General features: G+C 31.1%; 2 protein-coding genes across 30 annotated transcripts in view; one reads left to right on the forward strand and one right to left on the reverse strand.

Moving 5' to 3' along the window:
• The window catches only part of trol (terribly reduced optic lobes), a 1,082,793-nt gene that overhangs the window by 416,874 nt on the left and 643,432 nt on the right, over positions 1-22,487 (reverse strand). The gene's annotated exons all lie outside the window — the stretch shown is intronic.
• On the forward strand, positions 1,231-3,440 carry LOC140442992 (uncharacterized). The gene is made up of 2 exons (XM_072533986.1): positions 1,231-1,392; positions 1,545-3,440. The coding sequence occupies exons 1-2, from the start codon at positions 1,231-1,233 to the stop codon at positions 3,438-3,440; spliced, it is 2,058 nt and encodes a 685-aa protein (XP_072390087.1).

Here is a 22,487-nt window from a genome sequence, read left to right on the forward strand (position 1 = left end):
GGTTTGAAGCAACATGCACAACACGACGGTCAGCTACTGTTAAAGCTCAATACAATAGATATTAATAGAATCCATCAATGCTAATAAACGACATCGATCAACTAAACCAGGACCAACTGTGGCTGAAATGTCGAAAACCGCCAACGTTAACAGCTAACAATATTCCAAACAATTTCACAATCGATGAGCATTTGATAGAAGAATGGAACAAAGAAGCTAACAACGCACACCTACTAGAAAATCCTATAGTCAAACCCAACGATTTCACTCTTCCACGCAATACTTTGTTTCTCCTCAAAGTTTAACAGACTCTACTGCTACCCCATCCTCTTGAGATATCCGCCATAAACTCTGATCCTTGATCCCATATCTGGTGGCTAGTTGTATATAGTTCAGTGTAGAACTTTTCTATTACTCTCAGCAGTTTTTCTCTATTTGTTTTTGGAAAACCTGCGTTGTCCTTTTGTTTGAAAATCTCTCTCTCTCTTTTTGTTTGACAGCTGTTTCCACAACACCTTCATATTTTTCTTTCCTTCTATAACTTGTCTTATACTTTTTGCATTGAAATATTCTTTTGTTCAGCTGTTTTAGGTCTTCAGAGTTTCTGTTGTGTTTTAACATTTCTAGTAGCGAGTTTCTTTTGAATGTTATTTTGTTTGAAATTTTTTTTTCGGCTTTTTTGATGATTTTGATTATATTGGCATGTATAGATTCAATATCAAGTTGGTTATTGGTTAGTTAAGTTTCATTTCATTTCTTCTAAAGTAACCGTAATGGGAGTCTTCGCAGTTAGATTCATGGTTAGGGACATTTATTTAGTATTTTTGTTTCGTCGGACTCTCTTTAATATTTCTCTTTTTAAGTCTATCGTAACCGTTATCCTAACTAATTATAACCATTTTGTGAACACTTTCTATTTTGGAACTATTTTACACTGTTACGTTGGCTACTACTACTATTTTATTAGATATAATGAACATCTGACTTGTATGTACGTATAGCGTTAACAGGTCTTTTAGGCCAATTGAAGACCTTGGGACCAGAAGGGGTAAGCCACAATTTCATCAAAATTGAGTTAAAGTAGAAATCGCCCACTTTAAGACCGTATTAATGTCCCGAAGAGAAAATTTCAGCTTTTTTCTTATAGATGGCGCCGCTGTAGTTAAGTCCCGTTGTGTCACCATTACTTTATTTTTCAACATAACGAGACAAGCCACAGTAGTAATCAACATGGCGGCGGAACATTCCCGTGCATGTAAATGGAAAATAGACTTTTCTGAGTTTGATTCTGATCACAGTGACCAAGATCCATTTTTAAATGAAAGCGAAGATGACAAAGACTATACAGTGTCCGGAAATAGCAGCGATTCGGAAAATATCAACTTAAAAATGGTAAGTTTATTAAATATGTGGCTTGTCCCCTTATGTTACATTTTTCGAACCTAAAAACATTAGGATTTTTCTAAAGGTTTTTTGTGGCTTATCCTGTTCTAAAGGTTTTTTGTGGCTTATCCCTTTTTAGTAAAATACCTATTTTATTGTAGGAGAATGAAGAGGTTTTTACCCCACAGACTTCTCGAGGTGTCTTGCCAACTCCAGAAAAGAAGGCGCCTTCTAGATGGAGACAAAAGAATACCCAACGGCATAAAAAAATTAAGCGCAAGACTAAAAGAAATCTAGGTCACGAATATATAAATACAAAAGGGAAGAAAATAGAACCAAAAAAATTAGGTGCGCCTTGCGGTTGCACAAAACAGTGTAGACAGCTTTTGGCAGGTAAGGAAAATGATATATTTAATGCCTTTTGGAACCTGGGTAATTATGACAAGCAAAATATTTACCTCTTCTCAACTATGACAGTAATTCCAAAGAAGAGAAGTTACCCAAAGAAAACAAAAGGAATTCATTCGTCCAGAAATGTATCAGTTAAATATAGAGTCGAAGTAAATGGAGATGAAATTGAAATTTGTAAGAAAGAGTTTCTTGCCATACACGGCATTTCAAAAAAACGTATTGAAAGACTGGTTCACCAAAATAAAGAAGGTGCGTCTACTCCAAAGTCAGATGAAAGAGGTAAGCATGACAACAACAACAAGAAAATACCAGAAGAACACTGTGAGTATGTTAGACAGCATATTAATTTGATACCAAAATACACAAGCCATTACAGCAGACAAAAAAACCCAACAAAAGTCTACCTAGATTCCGATATTTCAATTTCCAGTTTACATCATGATTATTATCTTGAGTGGTGCCGCCAAAATAATTTTGTGGCAGTAACCCAAGACAAATATAGGCGCATATTCTGCTCAGAATTTAATATAGGCTTTAAGTTACCTAAGAGCGATACTTGTAAAGTATGTGATTCAATGAATGTGAAAATTAGTAATGAAGCTGACATAGAAATTGCAAAGACACTGAAAATTGATTTGGAGTTACATCAAAGACGTGCCCAGGCCATGCAGGATCTAATGAAAAACGACACAGAAGAGGCTAAAGCCACGGGAAATGCAATGGTTATCAGCTTTGACCTACAACAGGCAATGCCAGTGCCAAATTTAACAGTGGGAGCAGCGTTCTATTTGAGAAAGGCATGGGTTTATAACCTCGGCATCCATGACTGTATTAGTGGAAAGGCCTTCATGTACATGTGGCCAGAAAACATTGCCAAGCGAGGTAGCGATGAAATTGCCAGCATTTTATATAAACATTTTCGAACTAATAGACCCACTGCTAATAAACTTATAGTGTATACAGATAACTGCAGCGGCCAAAACAAAAATTGGTCTCTAATTTGTTTATGGCAACAACTTACTATAGAAGGCATTTTCACTTCTATTGAGCACAAATACTTGGTAGTAGGGCATACGAGATTACCATGTGACCGTGACTTCGCAGTAATTGAAAAGTATAAGCGTCATCGATTAAAACAAGTGTATACTCCAGACGATTGGTACGAAGCAGTGAGAAAATGTAAAAGAAAAAACTGCTTTGAGGTAATTGTATTGAAACAATCCGACTTTTTTTCTTTTAAAGAACTCCACAGCGAAATTACGAAAAAACGCCATACAGATGACAAGGAAAAAGTTAACTTTTCCAAAATATCAAGCCTCAAGTTTTCATCTGAACAACCTAACATAATGTATATAAAACATCTTATAAATGAAGACTATAAGGCAGTTAATATTGGAAAGAAAGGTATGAGGAAGTCAATTTTACTTTCCAGGGATTTGAAATCAAAATACACTGAACCTATTCCACTAAATAGAAAAAAAATTGAAAATATTTCCCAGCTGTTACAGTTTATTCCACCAGCTTTCCTAAAATTTTATGAAGAAATTGGTGCCTGCCAACAGATTCTACCAGGTACTGATAATGAATCACTGGAATATATTGAACATTTCGACGACTTTTCGGATATTGAAAATATTGACAACTGAATATATTATTTCATTGTTGCATTTTATGTTCATTTTTTAGAATATATTTTTTTGTTCAAGAGGGGATAAGCCTCATATTTTTCCAAAAAATGTTCAAAAACTCAAAAACGGTTCAATAAAAACTTTTGTTACTTTTATTGTGTATTTAATAACATATTTCCAAACGATTGTGGACCTTACTTCCGAGAACAATGTAAAATTTGGATTTCAGGATTTGAAAATAAGTTTAAAATGACGTTTTCTCCAAAATAATCTTTTGTGGCATGTCCCCTTCTGGTCCCAAGGTCTTCAATTGCTGGATGGATAATTTCCAACTCCAAAGAGTCTCCTTGGCGAACACCATTTTCCACTTCGAATTCTTCTGAGACTGCACCGTTGCATTTCACAACAACAATGGTTTTTCTAATTGTCATTTTTACCAATCTTAGTATTTTTTCTGGCATTTGGAATTCTTTTAGTGTTTTTATTAATTTGTTTCTGTCTATTGTATCGTAGGTGGCTTTGTAATCAATGAAAAATACTTGTGCTGAAATGTTGTGTTCATAGCAATTTTTCAGGATTTGTATTAGTATACAAATTTGATCTTCTCTTGCGAAATCCTCCCTGGTATTCTCTTAGATTCTTACCCACATATATTTTTCTAATCGTTTTTTAATTAGTATGGCGAGCACTTTGTATATTACCTATAACAAGGACATTCCTCTATAGTTTGCGCATTCAGTTCTATCTCCCTTTTTGTGTATGGGAAATATATTGGACTTGTTCAATTTTTGGGGCATTACTTCGGCATCCCACACTTTTACTATTAGTTTACGAAGTTGGTTTCTTAATTCCCCTCCTCTATATTTTAAGTTTTCTACCATAATGCCGCTCTCCCCGGGGCTTTTTGATTTTTCACATCTTTTATTATTTATTTAATTTCTTCTCTTGTGGGCTTTGTTATTTCTTCTACTACTATTTGGGACGTTGAAACATACCATAATTTTCTTAAGTAGTCACTCCCTCATTTGGCAGCTCTTTAAAATATTCTTTCCATCTTTCACGTATTTGGTCTTGGTCCATCAGGTTTCCTTGTTTGTCTTTTGCATTCATCGTTTTTCCCTGGTACCCAGTTTTAATATATCTCTTTGTAGAAATTTTTTATTTCGTTTTTCTTGGAATTTTCTTCAATACGCTTTACTTTATCATCCATATACTTTCTTTTTGGCGCCCTTAGGATTTTCTTTACTTCTTTTTCGTTGTTTGGCATACTTTTCTAGGTCGTCTTGTTTTTGTGATCGCAAACTTTTTAATCTTAAATTTGATCTTTTTCTAATTCCGTTCTATATTCTCATAGAACTAGTGATTTTTTCTAAATATTTTTGTTGTTGGTATGTTCTTCGACGTTGCTTCCTTTATAGTGTTTGTCATTTTCAAGAACTTTTGTTGTATGTTACTCACAGTAGCACTATCTTGTTTATGGTAGGTTTCTTGTATATCCTTTTGATAATAAGGTATTTTATAAAATATTCACAGTTTTTCAAAATTAAATTTAGAAACAAAAAATGACCACAGAGTCTACGTCAGCCCCTCTAACTTCTCTTGTATTAAGATGTGGTCTATTTGATTAATTTTATTTGATCTCCGAATTTTCCACGTTTCTTTATATATATTGTTTCTTCTGAAATGCGCACTCATTATTTTTATCCCGTTTTCAATTGCGAATGTAATCAATCGTATCAATTTTTGGCCATTATCATTTGTATTCATTAATGTTTACTTTCGTCCCTTGTTATGTATATATCATGTTCTCTTTTCCTTTAATTCTAATTAACATCTGACTTACTATACTTTATTTCTCGCTTCTCTCTTCATGTCGCCATTGCCAAACAGCGTATTTCCTTCCACAACTTGTTTAATACTGATGCCATTGTTCTAAGTTACATCTGGTCGATTTTTTTCTGCTTATACTATTTATTTTGGAAGCCATGTTTTATAAACCGGCTACACTGCAACCAGTTGACTTATTGTACATATTTAATTCATTCATAATACCCATTCCAAAATTTTGGAACTCCGTATCAGAGTGTACAGGTCTAGAGGATAGGTACCATAAGTCAGTTGATGGTTTCCAAAAAGTGTTTGGCCTGCTATTTAATTCCTCACGGTCGTGCTAGATAATGACTGTGTAAGTTGACTGGCAAATGTCTCGTAAGGAAGTTTATTATGATTTCCAGCTAATTCCAAGACCTAGGTCTATAGAAAGTTGATCATCTAGTCTGACTTGAATCTGTTTGATTTGGCAGATATTTTCAATAGTTTTTTGTAATATCCAAAGAAATTTCTCTATTTTACAAACGAGGATATTTAGGTCGCCGTTTATTACAAATTTTATAACTTACAAGGCATTCATTACACAGAAATTACTTGACTTTTGATAATTTTGACATATATTTAAGCATAAAAGAAAATTTATTGATTGATTAACTAGATTATGCAATAACTATTGTTAATATTACATTGATAAATTGTTTTCTAACACTTTCTGATATACTTATGACTGACGTATGAAGGAAAGTAAAAAAAAGAGATAAAATTTCGATGCCTCGAAGATTAATTTCTATCAAGAAACAATCAATTTCGAAGGCCGATTTTCTTTTTCATAAACAATTATGTAATGAGAATTTATTTCGACGTGTAGTAGGTGTTCAAATTAAACGCGGCGTCTGTTACTAATTAAAATTGGGTAGTTGAACGTCTGAAAATAGCTCATCACTCAAAAAGCCATAAAGTGCGAAAGCACTTCGTCTATTTATATTTAAAGCAACATTCAAGTGGTCACAATTAAAATATTGGAAATTTTAAGATGCTTACTGTATTTTTGAAAGTTATAATTATTCCGTAATTGATTGGTATATTTGGAGCATGTCCTCCTTTAAAAAAGCCCTTGTTACTCCTTTTTTAGAAAACGGATATTTGTTTAGTGAACTCTTTGGTCCCTCTGTGTACCACAAATTACATAGCTGCAACCTTTTTTTTCGTGGTCACCCTCGGCTTGTATCATTCTTGTCACGCATCCCAAGTAGCACAGTCTTTTTGTTAACGTCCAATTTAACTGTTCTTCATATCTTTCTCAATACGCTTCTTTCTCAGACATTCATTAAAGCATTTTTTTCCTTTTCTGGTCATGTTCCATATTTCAGTAGACTGCGTTCATGTATAGAACATTACCTTACCTAGAACCTTCCTACGGGCATTTTGTCATTCTTTATATTTCGTAAAATTTAAAAATTGATTTATTTGTGGCTTCAAACTTCCAACGTTTAATTTTTGTCGTTAATTTCTGTTGCAGCCTCTACTTTATGGTCAGTTGAAGAGGTACTCCTGTTCGTTCGAAGTAGGAAGTATATACCAATAATGATATGAAGTTTGAAGGAAGGATCTAGAAGCACGTTAGAGAAAAGTATAAAGAACTCAAGAATGAAGAGAAGGACGTTAAAAGAACATACAAAACTCTTACAGTCGATGGGCAATTATGGAGATGGAGTGTTGATCACCAACTTAAGAAAGAATCTTCAATAAATTCAATATAACTAGAACAAGCATAGATAAATGCAGAAACGACCACGGCAACGGAAAAAGCAAATAAGAAAACAAGAAAAAGAAAGCGAAATAACCTAGTTGTAGGTTCATGGTATGTAAGTGGAACAATAGCGATGGATCTTTTAAAAACTTTATAATACATATAAGAAAATAAAAAATTGATTTATTAACCCTACGAGTAACCAAACAGAATAGACAGGGAATTAAAAGAAACATAACCTATTTTGTACAATAATTTTATTAGGAAGTTTCAAAAGAATGTAGTTAATTTTTGGCCAATTTCTGATAAAATTTGCAACATTAGACTACGAGGAGATACAGATAAACACGGTTTCTCCGACGGAAGAAAAATATGAAGAAGAAAAGTCATAATGTGACGAAGAACTAGAAAGACGCATATGATAATACCTAAAAATTTGATATGAAACTAGTAATAGGAGATTTTACCGCTAAAATCGAAAAAAATATTTAAACCAGCTATAGGGCAATTCAGTAAACATGATGAATCAAAGGGTAATGGTTTTAAACTTATTGAATTTGAAAATGAAAGACAACTTAAAGAACGGTAAATCTGGTTTTGTGACATTGGCAACAGAGCAAACAAAGAATTTGTTTTTGCGCAACTTTTGTAGTTTTTATAGAGATTCAAATTATTAACAAACAATAATATATTCAGCTAAAAGTTAATCATTAAATCACTAATTTTAAATCAAACATTATAAACATATTTATATTGGACCAATAATAATAGAAATTATTCAAAGTAGTTATTTTTAATTATTATTATATAATTAACATGATTTTGGTTGAATACGTATGTATATTGTGTGCTATATATAAATATATAATAGCTTTATATATATATATATATATATATATATATATATATATATATATATATATATAAGAGTAAGAAAAAAGAAATCTTTTTTTCTTAATTAAGTAAATCCTTGAAATATGTTGAAAACCAGATGGTTCAGAAAACCCATATGTAGTAATAGATTTATAAGCTATTACTCTCATCATCCAAATAAGATGAAAATGAACCTTATAACAGGATTAAAGGAACGTGTTTTAAAACTTTCTCATCCAGATTATCTACATGAAGATCTTCAATTCTTAAAAAATATTTTAATTGAAAACTCTTATCCTCCAGATATGCTACATAGGATGCTTTTTTCTGATATTGTTAATATAAATAACTTAACACCATTTTTTGCTAAATTTCAAAACATTGTATCTAACAATCAGAACATCTATTATCATTCACTACCTTTTATACCATCATTAACACCTAAATTAATACAAACACTAAAGGTTATTGACAATATAAAAATAGCAACAAAGAACATCAAAACTATTTCATCTTTATATTCCAAAACTAAATATCCTATAGACAAATTTGAAAAAATGACTGTAGTATACAGCATTAGTTGTACTCAGTGTGAATCTGACTATGTTGGTGAGACCGGAAGAAATCTTTCAAATCGCATTATTTCTCACAAAAGTGATTGCAGAATTAAAAAACCATCTTGTGCTTTGGCAGAGCACGTAATCGATAAAGACCATATTATGGATTTTGATAACATTAAAATTTTATGTAGTGAAAGTAATAAAATCAAAAGGACTTTTTTGGAAATGGTTTGTATTAGCAAAAGTGATAATAATTTAAACAAAAGATCAGAAATTCAAAATCTAAGCAAAATTTATAATTATATTATTTCTTTATAATTTATATATGAAACTTGAAAAATATCACATTTTTATTTGATTTTCCATATATCTGTTACATTTTTTCAGACATCTATCAATGGTGAATAAATCTTCTTCTTTTTTGTTACTAAACAAAAAAGAATTTTTAAACAAAATTTTATTTTTGACAATATAATTGTCAAAGGTAAACATTTTAAGTTGGCATTTATGACATTGAGGCTTATTTGTAATTGGTTGCTACTTTAAACTATTTATAAATTCAATTATTTTTTTTTGTTAAGAAAATGTTTTCAAAATTATTAAAATTTCAGGGAAGAATTTATTAGATAAGGGCATTTTAGTATTAATTCTTTTTGACATGTATTTGCAGCAATTTTTATTAACGAAACTAATTTTATTTGGTGAGTTAACAAAAAATGTTTTCCTTTATAGTTCAACTTTGTAAGATATTTTGTCTTTTTTAGCAGCTTTTGATAAGAATTGTAAACACAATTGAAAGCTCGAGATATTAAATAGTTAACCAATAGCCCCTTTTATTGACTCCAACCCATCAAAACATTTATATATTTTTTCCAAACGAGTCACAAGTACTTCTTTTTTCTTACTCTTATATATATATATATATATATATATATATATATATATATATATATATATATATATATATATATATAAAATAATGTTTTATATTGAGGTTGCAGTCATTAATAGGGCAGGAAAGTAAAACTCTTTGTTCTTTAATCAAGCTTTCGCAAAATTTATTTGCTTCTTCAGGATATGCTAAAATATGGTATCAGTAAATACAACGAAATTAGAACTAAATAGCATTGTATAAAACTAGTAAAAAAACTTACAACATGAGGTTAATCCATTAAATTTTCAAATTTGCAAAACATTAAAACTTAACTTATTTTAAAAATTATACAGTTATGTAAGTACAATATTCCAATTTAATTTAATTTTGTAAAAATTCATTTTGACATTGATTATGTTGATGTTTGATTTATGTCAGAAAGACACTCGTTTCTGTTTATTATATTTTTTGTTGTTGATAACTAGCTCTTGATTGTTATTATGGTTACGTACAAAGTGGCGCCAAATATGAATATTTAAATTTTTTGAAATTCTAATATTTATAGTGAGAAAATCTAATATTGGAAAATTATAGTATTAATTTTCGTAAGACAGAATGTAATTATAGATATTGCTTAGTTTATCAATATCAGTTTTTTTATTAACGCATTGATATTTATTTATGCATACCATTTCTAAGAATTCTCTTTTATTTAATTGGTTTTCGCGTCTTAATATATTAGTTTCATTGAAATTAAATGAATGATTTTTATTAATTGCATGATCTATTAATGCACACGTATTTTTATTATTTCTAAGGTCACTTTTATGTGATGTTAGTTTGCCTATTAGATTTCTAGATGTGTGTCCGATGTATGACTTATCACAATTTTCGCATGGTATTATATAAACTACATTTGAGCTTTCCATAATGCTAATAGGTGATTTAGTTTTTGTATACAATGATGCTAATGTTTTAACATTTTTAGTTGCAATTTTAATATCAGAATAGTTAGCAAAGACTTTAGTTAGTTTGGGTGTTAATGTTGGTATGTAAGGTAGTGATGTGAAAGTAAATTGAGATTGCACGATTTGTTGATTTGGTTCTCTTGTTTGATTCATGTCAATCATTCTATTATTAGGATTATTAAATAAAAATTTGTTAATTATTTTAATTGGGTACGAATTCTCTAATAAAATGTCTTTAAGTTCTAATAACCCTTTGTTGATGTTATTGATGTGTGATAATTTGACTATTCTGTTTTTTAAAGCCAATATCAAATTTATTTTCATATGAGGTGGATGTTGTGAATGATAATTAATAAATCTGTTACTAAATATAGGTTTTCTGTACTATTCAGTGCTTAATACATTATAAAAAATTACAGAACAATCCCACAAGTACCTTGCAACAGAAAGCTAACAAAATAGTTACCGAATTGAAAAATAAAAAAATGATCACTAAAGAAGAAGCCTCAACTCTCACTATATATAACTCTGTCACACCACGCTTTTATGCACAACCAAAAGTACATAAACCTAACTTAACAATGAGACCAATTGTATGTTCAATTAATTCACCAAACAGTAAATTAGCAAAATTTTTGAATGATATTCTTACAAAGTCATATAACTTAGATAATAGTTTCTCTATACAAGATTCCTTTGAACTAAGTAATTTTATCAATAACTATCAACTACCAAATAATTATATAATAGTAAGCTTTGACGTTATATCTTTATTTACTAATTTACCACTACATATTATTAATGATAGTATAAACAGACATTGGGATAAAATCAAAATAAATTGCAAAATTAACAAAAAAACGTTCTTAAGCACTTTAGAATTCATTTTTGATTCTAATGTATTGATTTTTGATAATGCATTCTATAAACAAATTTTTGGCACACCTATGGGCTCAAGTATATCGTGTATATTATGTAATTATGTACTAGACGATTTAATAAGAGATTCTTTAAAAAAGTTGCCTTTTCATATCCCATTTATCAAACGATTTGTAGATGACTTAATACTTGCTTTACCTGCAGACAAAATAAATGAAACTTTACAAACTTTTAATAATTATAGTGAACATTTACAATTTACATGTGAAAAAGAGATAGAAAATAGCATCCCATATCTTGACATAAAAATCAAACGTAATGCACAAAATGTATTAAGCACTGAATGGTACAGAAAACCTATATTTAGTAACAGATTTATTAATTATCATTCACAACATCCACCTCATATGAAAATAAATTTGATATTGGCTTTAAAAAACAGAATAGTCAAATTATCACACATCAATAACATCAACAAAGGGTTATTAGAACTTAAAGACATTTTATTAGAGAATTCGTACCCAATTAAAATAATTAACAAATTTTTATTTAATAATCCTAATAATAGAATGATTGACATGAATGAAACAAGAGAACCAAATCAACAAATCGTGCAATCTCAATTTACTTTCACATCACTACCTTACATACCAACATTAACACCCAAACTAACTAAAGTCTTTGCTAACTATTCTGATATTAAAATTGCAACTAAAAATGTTAAAACATTAGCATCATTGTATACAAAAACTAAATCACCTATTAGCATTAAGGAAAGCTCAAATGTAGTTTATATAATACCATGCGAAAATTGTGATAAGTCATACATCGGACACACATCTAGAAATCTAATAGGCAGACTAACATCACATAAAAGTGACCTTAGAAATAATAAAAATACGTGTGCATTAATAAATCATGCAATTAATAAAAATCATTCATTTAATTTCAATGAAACTAATATATTAAGACGCGAAAACCAATTAAATAAAAGAGAATTCTTAGAAATGGTATGCATAAATAAATATCAATGCGTTAATAAAAAAACTGATATTGATAAACTAAGCAATATCTATAATTACATTCTGTCTTACGAAAATTAATACTATAATTTTCCAATATTAGATTTTCTGACTATAAATATTAGAATTTCAAAAAATTTAAATATTCATATTTGGCGCCACTTATATTGTACTTACATAACTGTATAATTTTTAAAATAAGTTAAGTTTTAATGTTTTGCAAATTTGAAAATTTAATGGATTAACCTCATGTTGTAAGTTTTTTTACTAGTTTTATACAATGCTATTTAGTTCTAATTTCGTTGTATTTACTGATACCATATTTTAGCATATCCTGAAGAAGCAAATAAATTTTGCGAAAGCTTGATTAAAGAACAAAGAGTTTTACTTTCCTGCCCTATTAATGACTGCAACCTCAATATAAAACATTATTTTACATAACGTGTCAGTCAATAATACCTAACTACTTTATATATATATATATATATATATATATATATATATATATATTATATATGTTCGGATAGATTTCCGTGGTCAGATAAATGTAAAAATCTGGAGTCATTTTCAAGATGGATACAGTTCCGTTCGAGTTCGGGGGTCTCTGTATAAATACAGGAACCGTCAAACGGCACAGAGGTCTCAATCTGCCAACTCCTCAGTGTCGAGTGACGACCGGTCTTACCCTGTGGTGCTGCTTTTGACAAAAAAAAATTTTAAACAACTTATAAAACGAAGAAACAACCACTAAGAGAAAAATTATTGTAAAACAATAACAGTTTATACCTTTCAATGCGAAACTCGCAATGCTGTAATAGGGAGAACATGTAACAAGGGATCCCCCGAATTTCAAAGGTTAGCCTTTACTGACATCTGGATGTGAATAGTTAATATTTAATTAAAATAATTAATAATAGAAATTTGTTGATGAAATACAAACTGCACAACTTTAAAATCGTATATAGATATATAAAGATATAAAATTATGTAAAGATAGGACATAAGGGTGAAATATAAAAAAATAGAAATGTAAAAGAAATAAGCACGACACATTAACAATAATATTAAGAAGTAGCAACAGAAGTACCAAAAAGTGTAGACAAATAAGTAAAAATTATACAGTTTTTCTATTGTCAAAGATAATTTTTGATTCTTTAGATCGCCCTGTATGTGTTCCAATTTTCCTATATATCACACCTGCGTGAGTTATATCTCACTAAAGGTTTCATCTTTCTATACAGATAAGCGATCGTGACCTCGAAAACGTTACAAAAAACTTCTGTTTTTTTACTAAAAGTATAAAAATATCTTGAGCACACCAATGCTGATCTGCACTCTACTCAACTAAAAATACGTAGTCAAGTGCAACTAATTGGTTCAAAGTGAAGTCATTGTTAAAAATAATTATCACCTTGGTGTTCAAACAGTTTAAACAAGAGTTAAATCAAATCGTTTTATTATATTATATAATATATTATATACACATATAAATAGATTTTTCTGGATGAACTTTTATAATAAATCAAATTTTAACAATTGTTTTATTTTGAAATTGGTTTACTTAAATTGCAAGAATACTTTTTTATCTCACTTGAAACTTCTCAATATGCAGGTCTACTAAGTTCTACTTTTTTAATTTTTAAAAATGACTGAAAAAAACTGAAAAAACATAAAGATTTAAGAGAAAAATCACGATACGTTCGATCTTCATTAAAGAGTTACAGCTGTAGTAGATACCTATAGATCTAAGAGAGCTGGACGCTAAAAATCTGGAAGACAATGCACAAAAATAATAACTATAGAAGAGAATAAGGAAGCTTAGACCCTCTCGGAGGCATTTATAAAGAAGCTGAAGGCTCCTTAGATGTAGTGTTAAAGACAAACACTGTGGCTCTCTCAAGTTGAACATGTGACTAATTCTGCTGAAGTTCTCCGCAGAATGAAAAAAACGTAGAGTGCTTATCACGATAAAAATCCGGAAATTAAATGAGAAATAATGGAGGAATATGTAATGTAATGAAGGTAAATATATCCGACTGATAAAGGTAACGATGGACTCGACAACAGCAATAGTTTCCATTCAGATAGAACTTACTGGATGTTTTAAACAGTCCAAGGACTAAAACAAGACAAGCAACTGAATATAGCACTGCTCAGTCTGGGCCACAAGGGTTTATTCGTAATTCAATTATTTAAAATTTCAAAATAAAGTATTTAATAAACAGCATCGATGCTTTTTAGTACCGGCGCAACGATGATCTTCATAGAAACATTAACAAACAAATAGCTGATAAGATCATTGTCCAAATTGGACAATTACCATAGACAAAACCTGTTCAAACGTGGAAACCTTTAGGTTATATAATTCAAATCCTCTATATTGCCAATTTAGTGAAATTGTATGTGAAATGGTCAAGTCGGGTGAAAAGGAAATAATGAAACGGATATATAATGTCATACACAGAATATGGAGACAATATAAAATGCCGAAATACTGGAATAGTAGCATCATCTGGCCAATCCATAAAAAGGGCGACAAGGTATATAGTAAGCATTATAAATGTGACGAATCAATAGTAATTAATTTAACCACTTAATTGAAACGTCAGCAAACTTATTTTAACCTTCACTCGTGGCTTATTCCCAATAAAATAGTATATACTTTAAAATGCCACAACAAAATACAACAAAATAGTTTCATAACAATATTAAGAAACCTTGATAAAGAACCACCTTTATCTCAGTACGCATGTAAAGCGATGGGAGGATGATGGCACAAGAAATCTTCTTGGCAGTCGACCGTGGAGGAGATTTGCCACAGACCGTAAGGAATAGAGAGATTTGCTGAGGGAGACCAGAGCTTGAATTAGACTGTAGGGCCGTAGCATGAAGGATGGTATGTGAAATGCTACGTTGAAGTAACATTTTACGATAAGTGTGACTTGCATTTGAAACACGACATTAAAGTGCAATTTTATGGAAAACATGAGCACCATACAGTCTGTATTCATCGCTATGTTAGCATATTGATGGTGTCTAGAGTTTTTGCTTCATTAGGGAACTTACAGGGGTTAGGTTCCGGCGATGTTGATTTTTCTCCACCGTTGCATTTTATTCACTAAAATGCTATCACGTGACCCTAAAGTATACTACTGGATAGGATCTTGATCATTTTCTTTAAAAAAAATACCGTTAACTTCTACCAAAATAAACTAATTGACAAATCGCTCCATTTCGTCCTAGGTGATAAATTTTAAAATTTAGTTCTATTTAATAGTAAAAAAGATCTTTCGAATTTGCACCATATGCCACAAATGTATAATTCATATTCGAACACTCCCCGTATAACAAATCTACATTTTATCAAGCAGATAAGATAACATTTGCGTAAAGTTAAGTCTATGCGTCTTAAACTTTTTTGAGTAAATATTTGACAGTGCGTTCGTTTAGTAGGATTCACTTCAGCATGGAGACCAGCATTGCATCATTTAAATGTTTTAAATATACATACTTAACAATGCATTATTTCAAATAAACAGTATGTAGATATAAAATATATATAAGTGCAAGAAACTTAAATAAATATTTAATAAGGAAAAGAATGACTGATATGCTCGCTATCGAAATGTTTAACATCTGACTATTTTCTTTGAAAAACTATTTCGAACAATGCTTTAAAAACATTTTTTTAATAGTTTATTTATGAATTTTAACAGGAACGACAAAAAAAGCAAATTTAATAAAAAAGCGGTGAATTCGTAATCATTTTTTAACATTTTTAAATGGTTCTTTAAAAGTTTTATAGAAATCTAAATTGATTCCCACAAAATCGCTATTTTTTATTGGAAATGGGTTTTATTTAATTCAGGAGAATACCAGACGAGTGTCAGGCAGAATTAAAATTGGAAATGTCGATGTGAAATAACGACTGAAAATAGGTGGTGTTCCGATAATAGACATAGAAAGGAGACATGAAGATGTTGTGGCATTGTATTCAAGGAAATCTTGAAATGAAAACCTAGAAAAAAAGCTGGATGTGTGATTCCATTGAAACGCAAAGAAAAATTATATAACACTGACAAACATAACACCAGTTATGTACAAAACCTAATGCTGAGCAATTAATTAACAAATGCGCGAAATAAGAATGCTTATATGGAAAAGTGGGACGAAAATAAATGATAAGATTAGGAATAGGAATCAATTACGTCTAGGGATGGCGCCAATTGATGCAAAAATGTTGTATGTTCAACGTAGATATGTAATTAACTCATAACAAAGAATTGTTTAGTTTTATGTTCCGAATTAGGCCAAGCAGAAGACGCTCAAGCAAGCCATGACTGTGAAGAAAATTGATTTTGATATCATGCAAGATAGAAACTCATGGATAAATGTAAAGGATACAATTCTTTAAAGTATTTGTAAACAATTTCCCATTAACTATCCAACGAATAATACTGCTACGACATTTCCATAAGATCTATTCCATATAGAAAAAGTTCCTTGACGAAAAAAAAAGAAGTACCTATTTAAAATCTAGAATGTTCTAAATGTCACTGAAATATCTAGAAATGTCTGATAAGGTTTGTAACGTCAAAAAAATATATAAAAACTGGAAGTTGACAGTTCAAATGGTAATACTAATTAAGTTTTTGAATACTTCTGGCATTCGGCTTGAGTTGTGAATAAGTATTGTAATATTCTAACATATTTCAACATTTTAACAAAATTTATTATAACTTATTATCACGACAGCTGTTTTGGCAGAGAGCCTTTCTCAAGTGATCTATTTTTAGTGAGCGTTTACACTTTATAGTCTTTAACTGAATAAGTTAAGGAGGGGAGAACTGTTTGTCAAGTTGGTGATTTGGAATTATGTTTGTATTTTTTGATAGATTCCATAGATTCTAATAAACATAGCTTAAGGCCTTTATTTTGAATGTAAAGAACTTGATATTCGTCATTAAAAGAATGATTATGATCTTGAAGGTGAAGTGGGTAAGTAGAATCTGTATTTCTATTATTGAAAGGCCCTTTTATGTTCTGCTATACGGCTGTTAAAAGTTCTACCAGTTTGACCGATGTAAGTTTACCAGTTTGACCGATAAGTAACGATTACAACAAGTAGTAGATCAAGTCAGAGAGAAAATGATAATATTGGGGGATTTTAATGCTCGAATAGGCAATCGGAATATAGGCGGAATTAAGCAAAAACATAACGAGGATGTCAAAAACGAAAATGGAGAAGTGATGATAAACTTCTGCACGAATAACGAACTAAGAATAAACAACACATTTTTTGACATTCACAAGAAATCTAAGTTCCTGTAGTTGGCTGTATACCATATATAACAAAAAGTTATATATGGTATACAGCCACAAAGACTAACACAAATATACATTTAATAACACCCGTGGACAAAGATCTATGATAGATTATGTTATAACCAACAGAGATATAACCATCCATCGAACATAATCGACGTAAGATGTATCAATTTAGCAGATGTAGGTAGCGACCACACCCTAGTATTACGTAAAATAAGAATCATCCTGAAATACTTCCCACACAAGAGAGCGGCACTTATACAGGAAAAAAATATCAGTGAAGAAGAAAGCTGGGAAAAACTCAAAAATAACATAATTAACGCTGCAACAGAATCACTTGAGAGAGGAAAGTAACGAACACTAACATATCAAAAAAGAAAACACCATGGTTTAGAGAGGAAGTAAAGAAAAAATGTGAAGAAAAGAAGAAAGCCTTTTACAATACAGAATACAACAAACACAACAGGCATACAACCACTATAAACGAATCAGAAATAAAACAAATACTTTAGTTAGATAGACAAATAAAAAGGGAACACTGGCAGAGCTGTTCAAAACAGATGGAACACGACTTTTACGGAACACAAAAAGAAATATGGAAAATGACCGGAGGGCAAAGAAAAGAGATGAACAAACTAATAAAAACGAAACATATTCAGAAGGAAATATAGATAGACGACTTTCGATCCCTATTTGCTAAAGGTGACGATAATGAACCACCAATACCAGAGCTGACGACAAACGAAGAAATATCTATTGAGGAGGAAGAGGTAAAGGAAGCATTAAGGAAATTAAAAAATAGAAAATCACCAGGAGAGGACAGAATACCGAACGAATTCCTAAAGTACGGAGAACCAGATCTGACCAAACAACTATTAAAACTAATCCAAAAAATAATAGAATAAAACAGAATTCCCCAAGAATGGAGAGCAAGCATCCTAATACCTCTCCTCAAAAAGGGAGACAAATCGGACCGGGAAAATTACAAAGGAATTAATTTATTAAATACAACACTAAAATTAACAACCAAAGTGATAACAAATAAATTGAATGACATTATAACACTAGCAGAAGAACAACAAGGTTTTAGGTCGAGATGATCATGCTCCGACGCTATATTTATAATGAGGCAAGTGCAAGAGAAATCATTAGAATACAACAAACCGGCACATCTATGTTTCGTGGCCCTTAAGAAGGCATTTGACCAGGCCAAATTAAAAGACATCCATTTACTGTACGCAAGAGAGATACCTCTAGGAATAATCAAAACAATCGAAAATATCTACCAAAACAACACAATAAAAGTAAAAGTAGAAGAAGAACTAACCAATCCTATTTAAGCTGACAATGGGATAAGACAGGGAGATTCCCTGAGTCCGCTATTGTTCAACCTGATTATGGATGAAATAATAAAAAAATAAGAACTAAAAAAGGATTCCAAATGGGAGAAAAACATCTTAAAATAATCTAATATGCAGACGACGCAATACTACTCTTTCTAAGTGAAGATGATTTACAGCGTATGCTGTACCAATTTAATATAACCGCCAGAGAATTTACCACGTTAATTTCCCCAAAAAAGACAAAATGCATTTTACAACAATTACAACAGCAAATTTACTAAGATGTAAATTGGAGCTGGAAGGTCAGATAATAGAACAAGTGATGGGGTTTAAATATCTAGGCATCACATTATCTAGCTATGGAAAGCTCGAAACTGAAGTGGAAAATTAAGTGAATAGAGCCAACATAGCCGCAGGCTGCCTAAATGAAATAATATGGAGAAATAAAAATATCGGGAAAGAAACGAAAGGGGAAATTTACAAAACAGTCTCCGACCAATAATGACACACGCGGCAGAAACAAGACCTGCCACAGAGAGGACAAAAAGGATGTTAGGAATAGCAGAGATGAAAACGCTTAGAAAAATTGATGGTAAGACACTATAGGACAGAGCTAGAAGTCCAGATATACGACGTAGATGCAAGACGGATAACATCAAGAACTGGGTAAGAAATAAAAGAGTAGAATAGGATGATCACATAAGCCAAATGACAACAAATAGTGTAGTAAAGACGGCAAGAGATGGTTCTCCGATAGGAAGACGATCAGTAGGAAGACCACGAAAACGATGGAAGAACAACTTACTGGAGGCAAATTAAAAAACAGAGAGAGTCATATCTATATAAAAGAAGAAGAAGACCGATAAGTAATCACTTATTATAATATTGTTTACCGTTTGAAAAAAAAAATGATTATATAGAAGTGTAACAATACACTGCAACCTCCAATCACAGCTTCCTGCAATGTTTACATGGAATAAAATCAGAGCTTTTATATTCTTTATCACTAGTTCGTCATACACATTTGTTTTTAATAATATTTTCCGTTTTTTAATTATTTTACCAATTACCAGTGCTCTATGTTGTAAAGATAGTCATTTGAATATCAAACAAATGAAATCGACAAAACTCATTTAGTGCGACACAGCAAAAGACTAATATCAAATAAATCATCCCTAAATAACTAAAAATGGATCGATGGCTCCCATCAATCGCGGTAACTGAAATTTAGGTGTATACGATAACGAGAACGTAAATAAAGCAAAATTATATATAATTTATAAGGTAAATAAATAAATAAAATGGTTTCAAGCAGCCAAAAACAAAATAATTTGTTTTTAAAATCTTCATTCAATTTGGGTACCTGACTTTAATTTGTTTCAACTTTGCCTTCTTTGATTCTAGGCTTATAGTTTTAATTTATTTATTATCTTTTTTTAAACTATTGACCGAAACCCTTTTGCAGAATTAGAGCTTAATGCTAAAAAAATACAATGGAGCAGACCGCAAAAAACTTAGGGAAGACGTAATTAAACAATACAAAAATATTTTTCTAAATATTATAAGTTTCTGGGAAGAATTAGAACTGCTTAAACTGCTCTAATAACTAAGAAACCCTTAAGGAGAGCAAGATAAGAGGGACACAAGAGATCTTTTCACGAGAGATCGTTTCTTCTATAAAATTTATAACAGTAACAGTAAAATTGATTTAGTTCAAAGAAAGAAAATTTTATATATATATATATATATATATATATATATATATATATATATATATATATATATATATATATATATATATATAAGCGGGGATCTTACAGCTTCTGCCGCTTCCCGCATTTCGATCGCCATCTTTTTCTATCTCTCCAGCTGTCTTCATCAATGGCTCTGTCTTTCATGGTATCCATAACACCTTATATCCAAGACTTGGCTGGTCTTCCTCGTTTCCTTCTATTACTTGGATTGTATTCCATAGCTCTTTTTGTCCATCTGTTGTCGTCCATCCTCTGTACGTGTCCATACCATATTAACTGTCTAGTTTCTATTCCTTCAGAAGTTGTATGTACTCTACCTGTTTTTCTTCTAATTTCAGAATTAGGTATAGATTCTACTCTTGATATACGGCAAGCTCTTCTCAGGTAGTCCATTTCAACGGTGTCAACTTTTTTCTTTCCTTTTACTGTCATTTGCCAACATTCTGCTCCATATGTAAGAATGGGCTCTACAAGTACTTTGTAGATAGTCATTTTAGTTCTCATAGTAGCTTTGTTGGACCAAAGTATCGAATTCAGAATTTGAACACTCTTCCTGCCTTGTTGCACTCTATAGTCTATATCTCGTTTCGTTGTTCCTTTACTGCAGATAATACTTCCCAAATATTTGTATTCGTAGCACCTTTTCATTTGTCTAATTTTCAAATCCGGGTCTTCGTCTTCACTGCCTATTCGCATATATTCTGTTTTAGACATATTCCTACTCATCCCCCATTTTTCGTATTCATCTTTGAGCTTTCTAAGCATATAATCTGCATCTTCTTCACAGCTTGCAATTAGTACTTGATCATCTGCAAAGAACAGCGTTGTCAGATAATGGTTGTTAAGCTTCAACCCGATTCCCGCACATTTTTGTCTTCACTGGTGCAGTGCTTCTTGGATATATATTTTGAATAGGGTGGGGGAAAGACAACATCCTTGTCTCAAGCCTTTCGTTACTGTAAATACCCTTGAGAAAGTATTTCCTGTTTTTACAGTGCTTTGAGGACATTTATAGATGTTCAGTATTGCTTTTAGATATGTTTTACTAAGGTCCGTTTTCGTCAAGACACTAAATAAGAGTTTTAAAGGAACTATATCATAAGCCTTCTCCAGATCTATAAATACCAGATGTGTGGGGAGGTTTCGAGCTGTTCGTTTTTCAATTACTTGTTGAAGGGTAAATGTGTTGTCCACGCACGATCTTCCTGCTCTGAAGCCGCTTTGTTCTTCAATTTCTTTATACTCCTCTTCTATTCTTCTTGTCAATATACGACCATATAACCTTCCCAGCGAGCTAGTTACGCTAATGCCTCTATAATTTCCGCATCTGTCTCCCTTTTTATAAATGGGGCTAATGTGGGCCAAATTCCAATCGTCTGGAATCCTTTGGCCTTCAATTAAGCATTTATTAAAAATATTCACTAAGCTTTCCAAAAGAGCATCCGGTCCATGTTTCACCAACTCGATGGGAATGTCTCCAGGCCCGGGTGTTTTTCCATTTTTCATTTGTTTCAATTCTTTTTTCAGTTCTTCTTTGTTTATCTTATGCACCTCTGAGTTTTCTGTCATTGAGATATGGTCAGGTCTTTCCATAAATTCGTGCCTACTTTCTGTTAATACGTTTCGTAATATTTTTCCCACTTTTTATTTTGAATCAGGTTTATATTTCCCTCATCTTTTCTTTCTTTTCTAATACTTTTTATGAATTTCCAAGCTTGTGTCACTTTGGTTCCTCCTAAGCATCCAACAATTGATAGGCAAACTTCTACAACCGCTATTATTTATTACACTATAAAATGTGCAAGAAACACGTTTATATCAAATAAAACACGTTCGAGATGACTTTTTATTAGCCTGTTTAATTTTTTAAAGCATTTAATATTC

This window comes from Diabrotica undecimpunctata, chromosome 6 (genome assembly GCF_040954645.1).
Source record: "Diabrotica undecimpunctata isolate CICGRU chromosome 6, icDiaUnde3, whole genome shotgun sequence".
Classification (NCBI taxonomy): domain Eukaryota; kingdom Metazoa; phylum Arthropoda; class Insecta; order Coleoptera; family Chrysomelidae; genus Diabrotica; species Diabrotica undecimpunctata.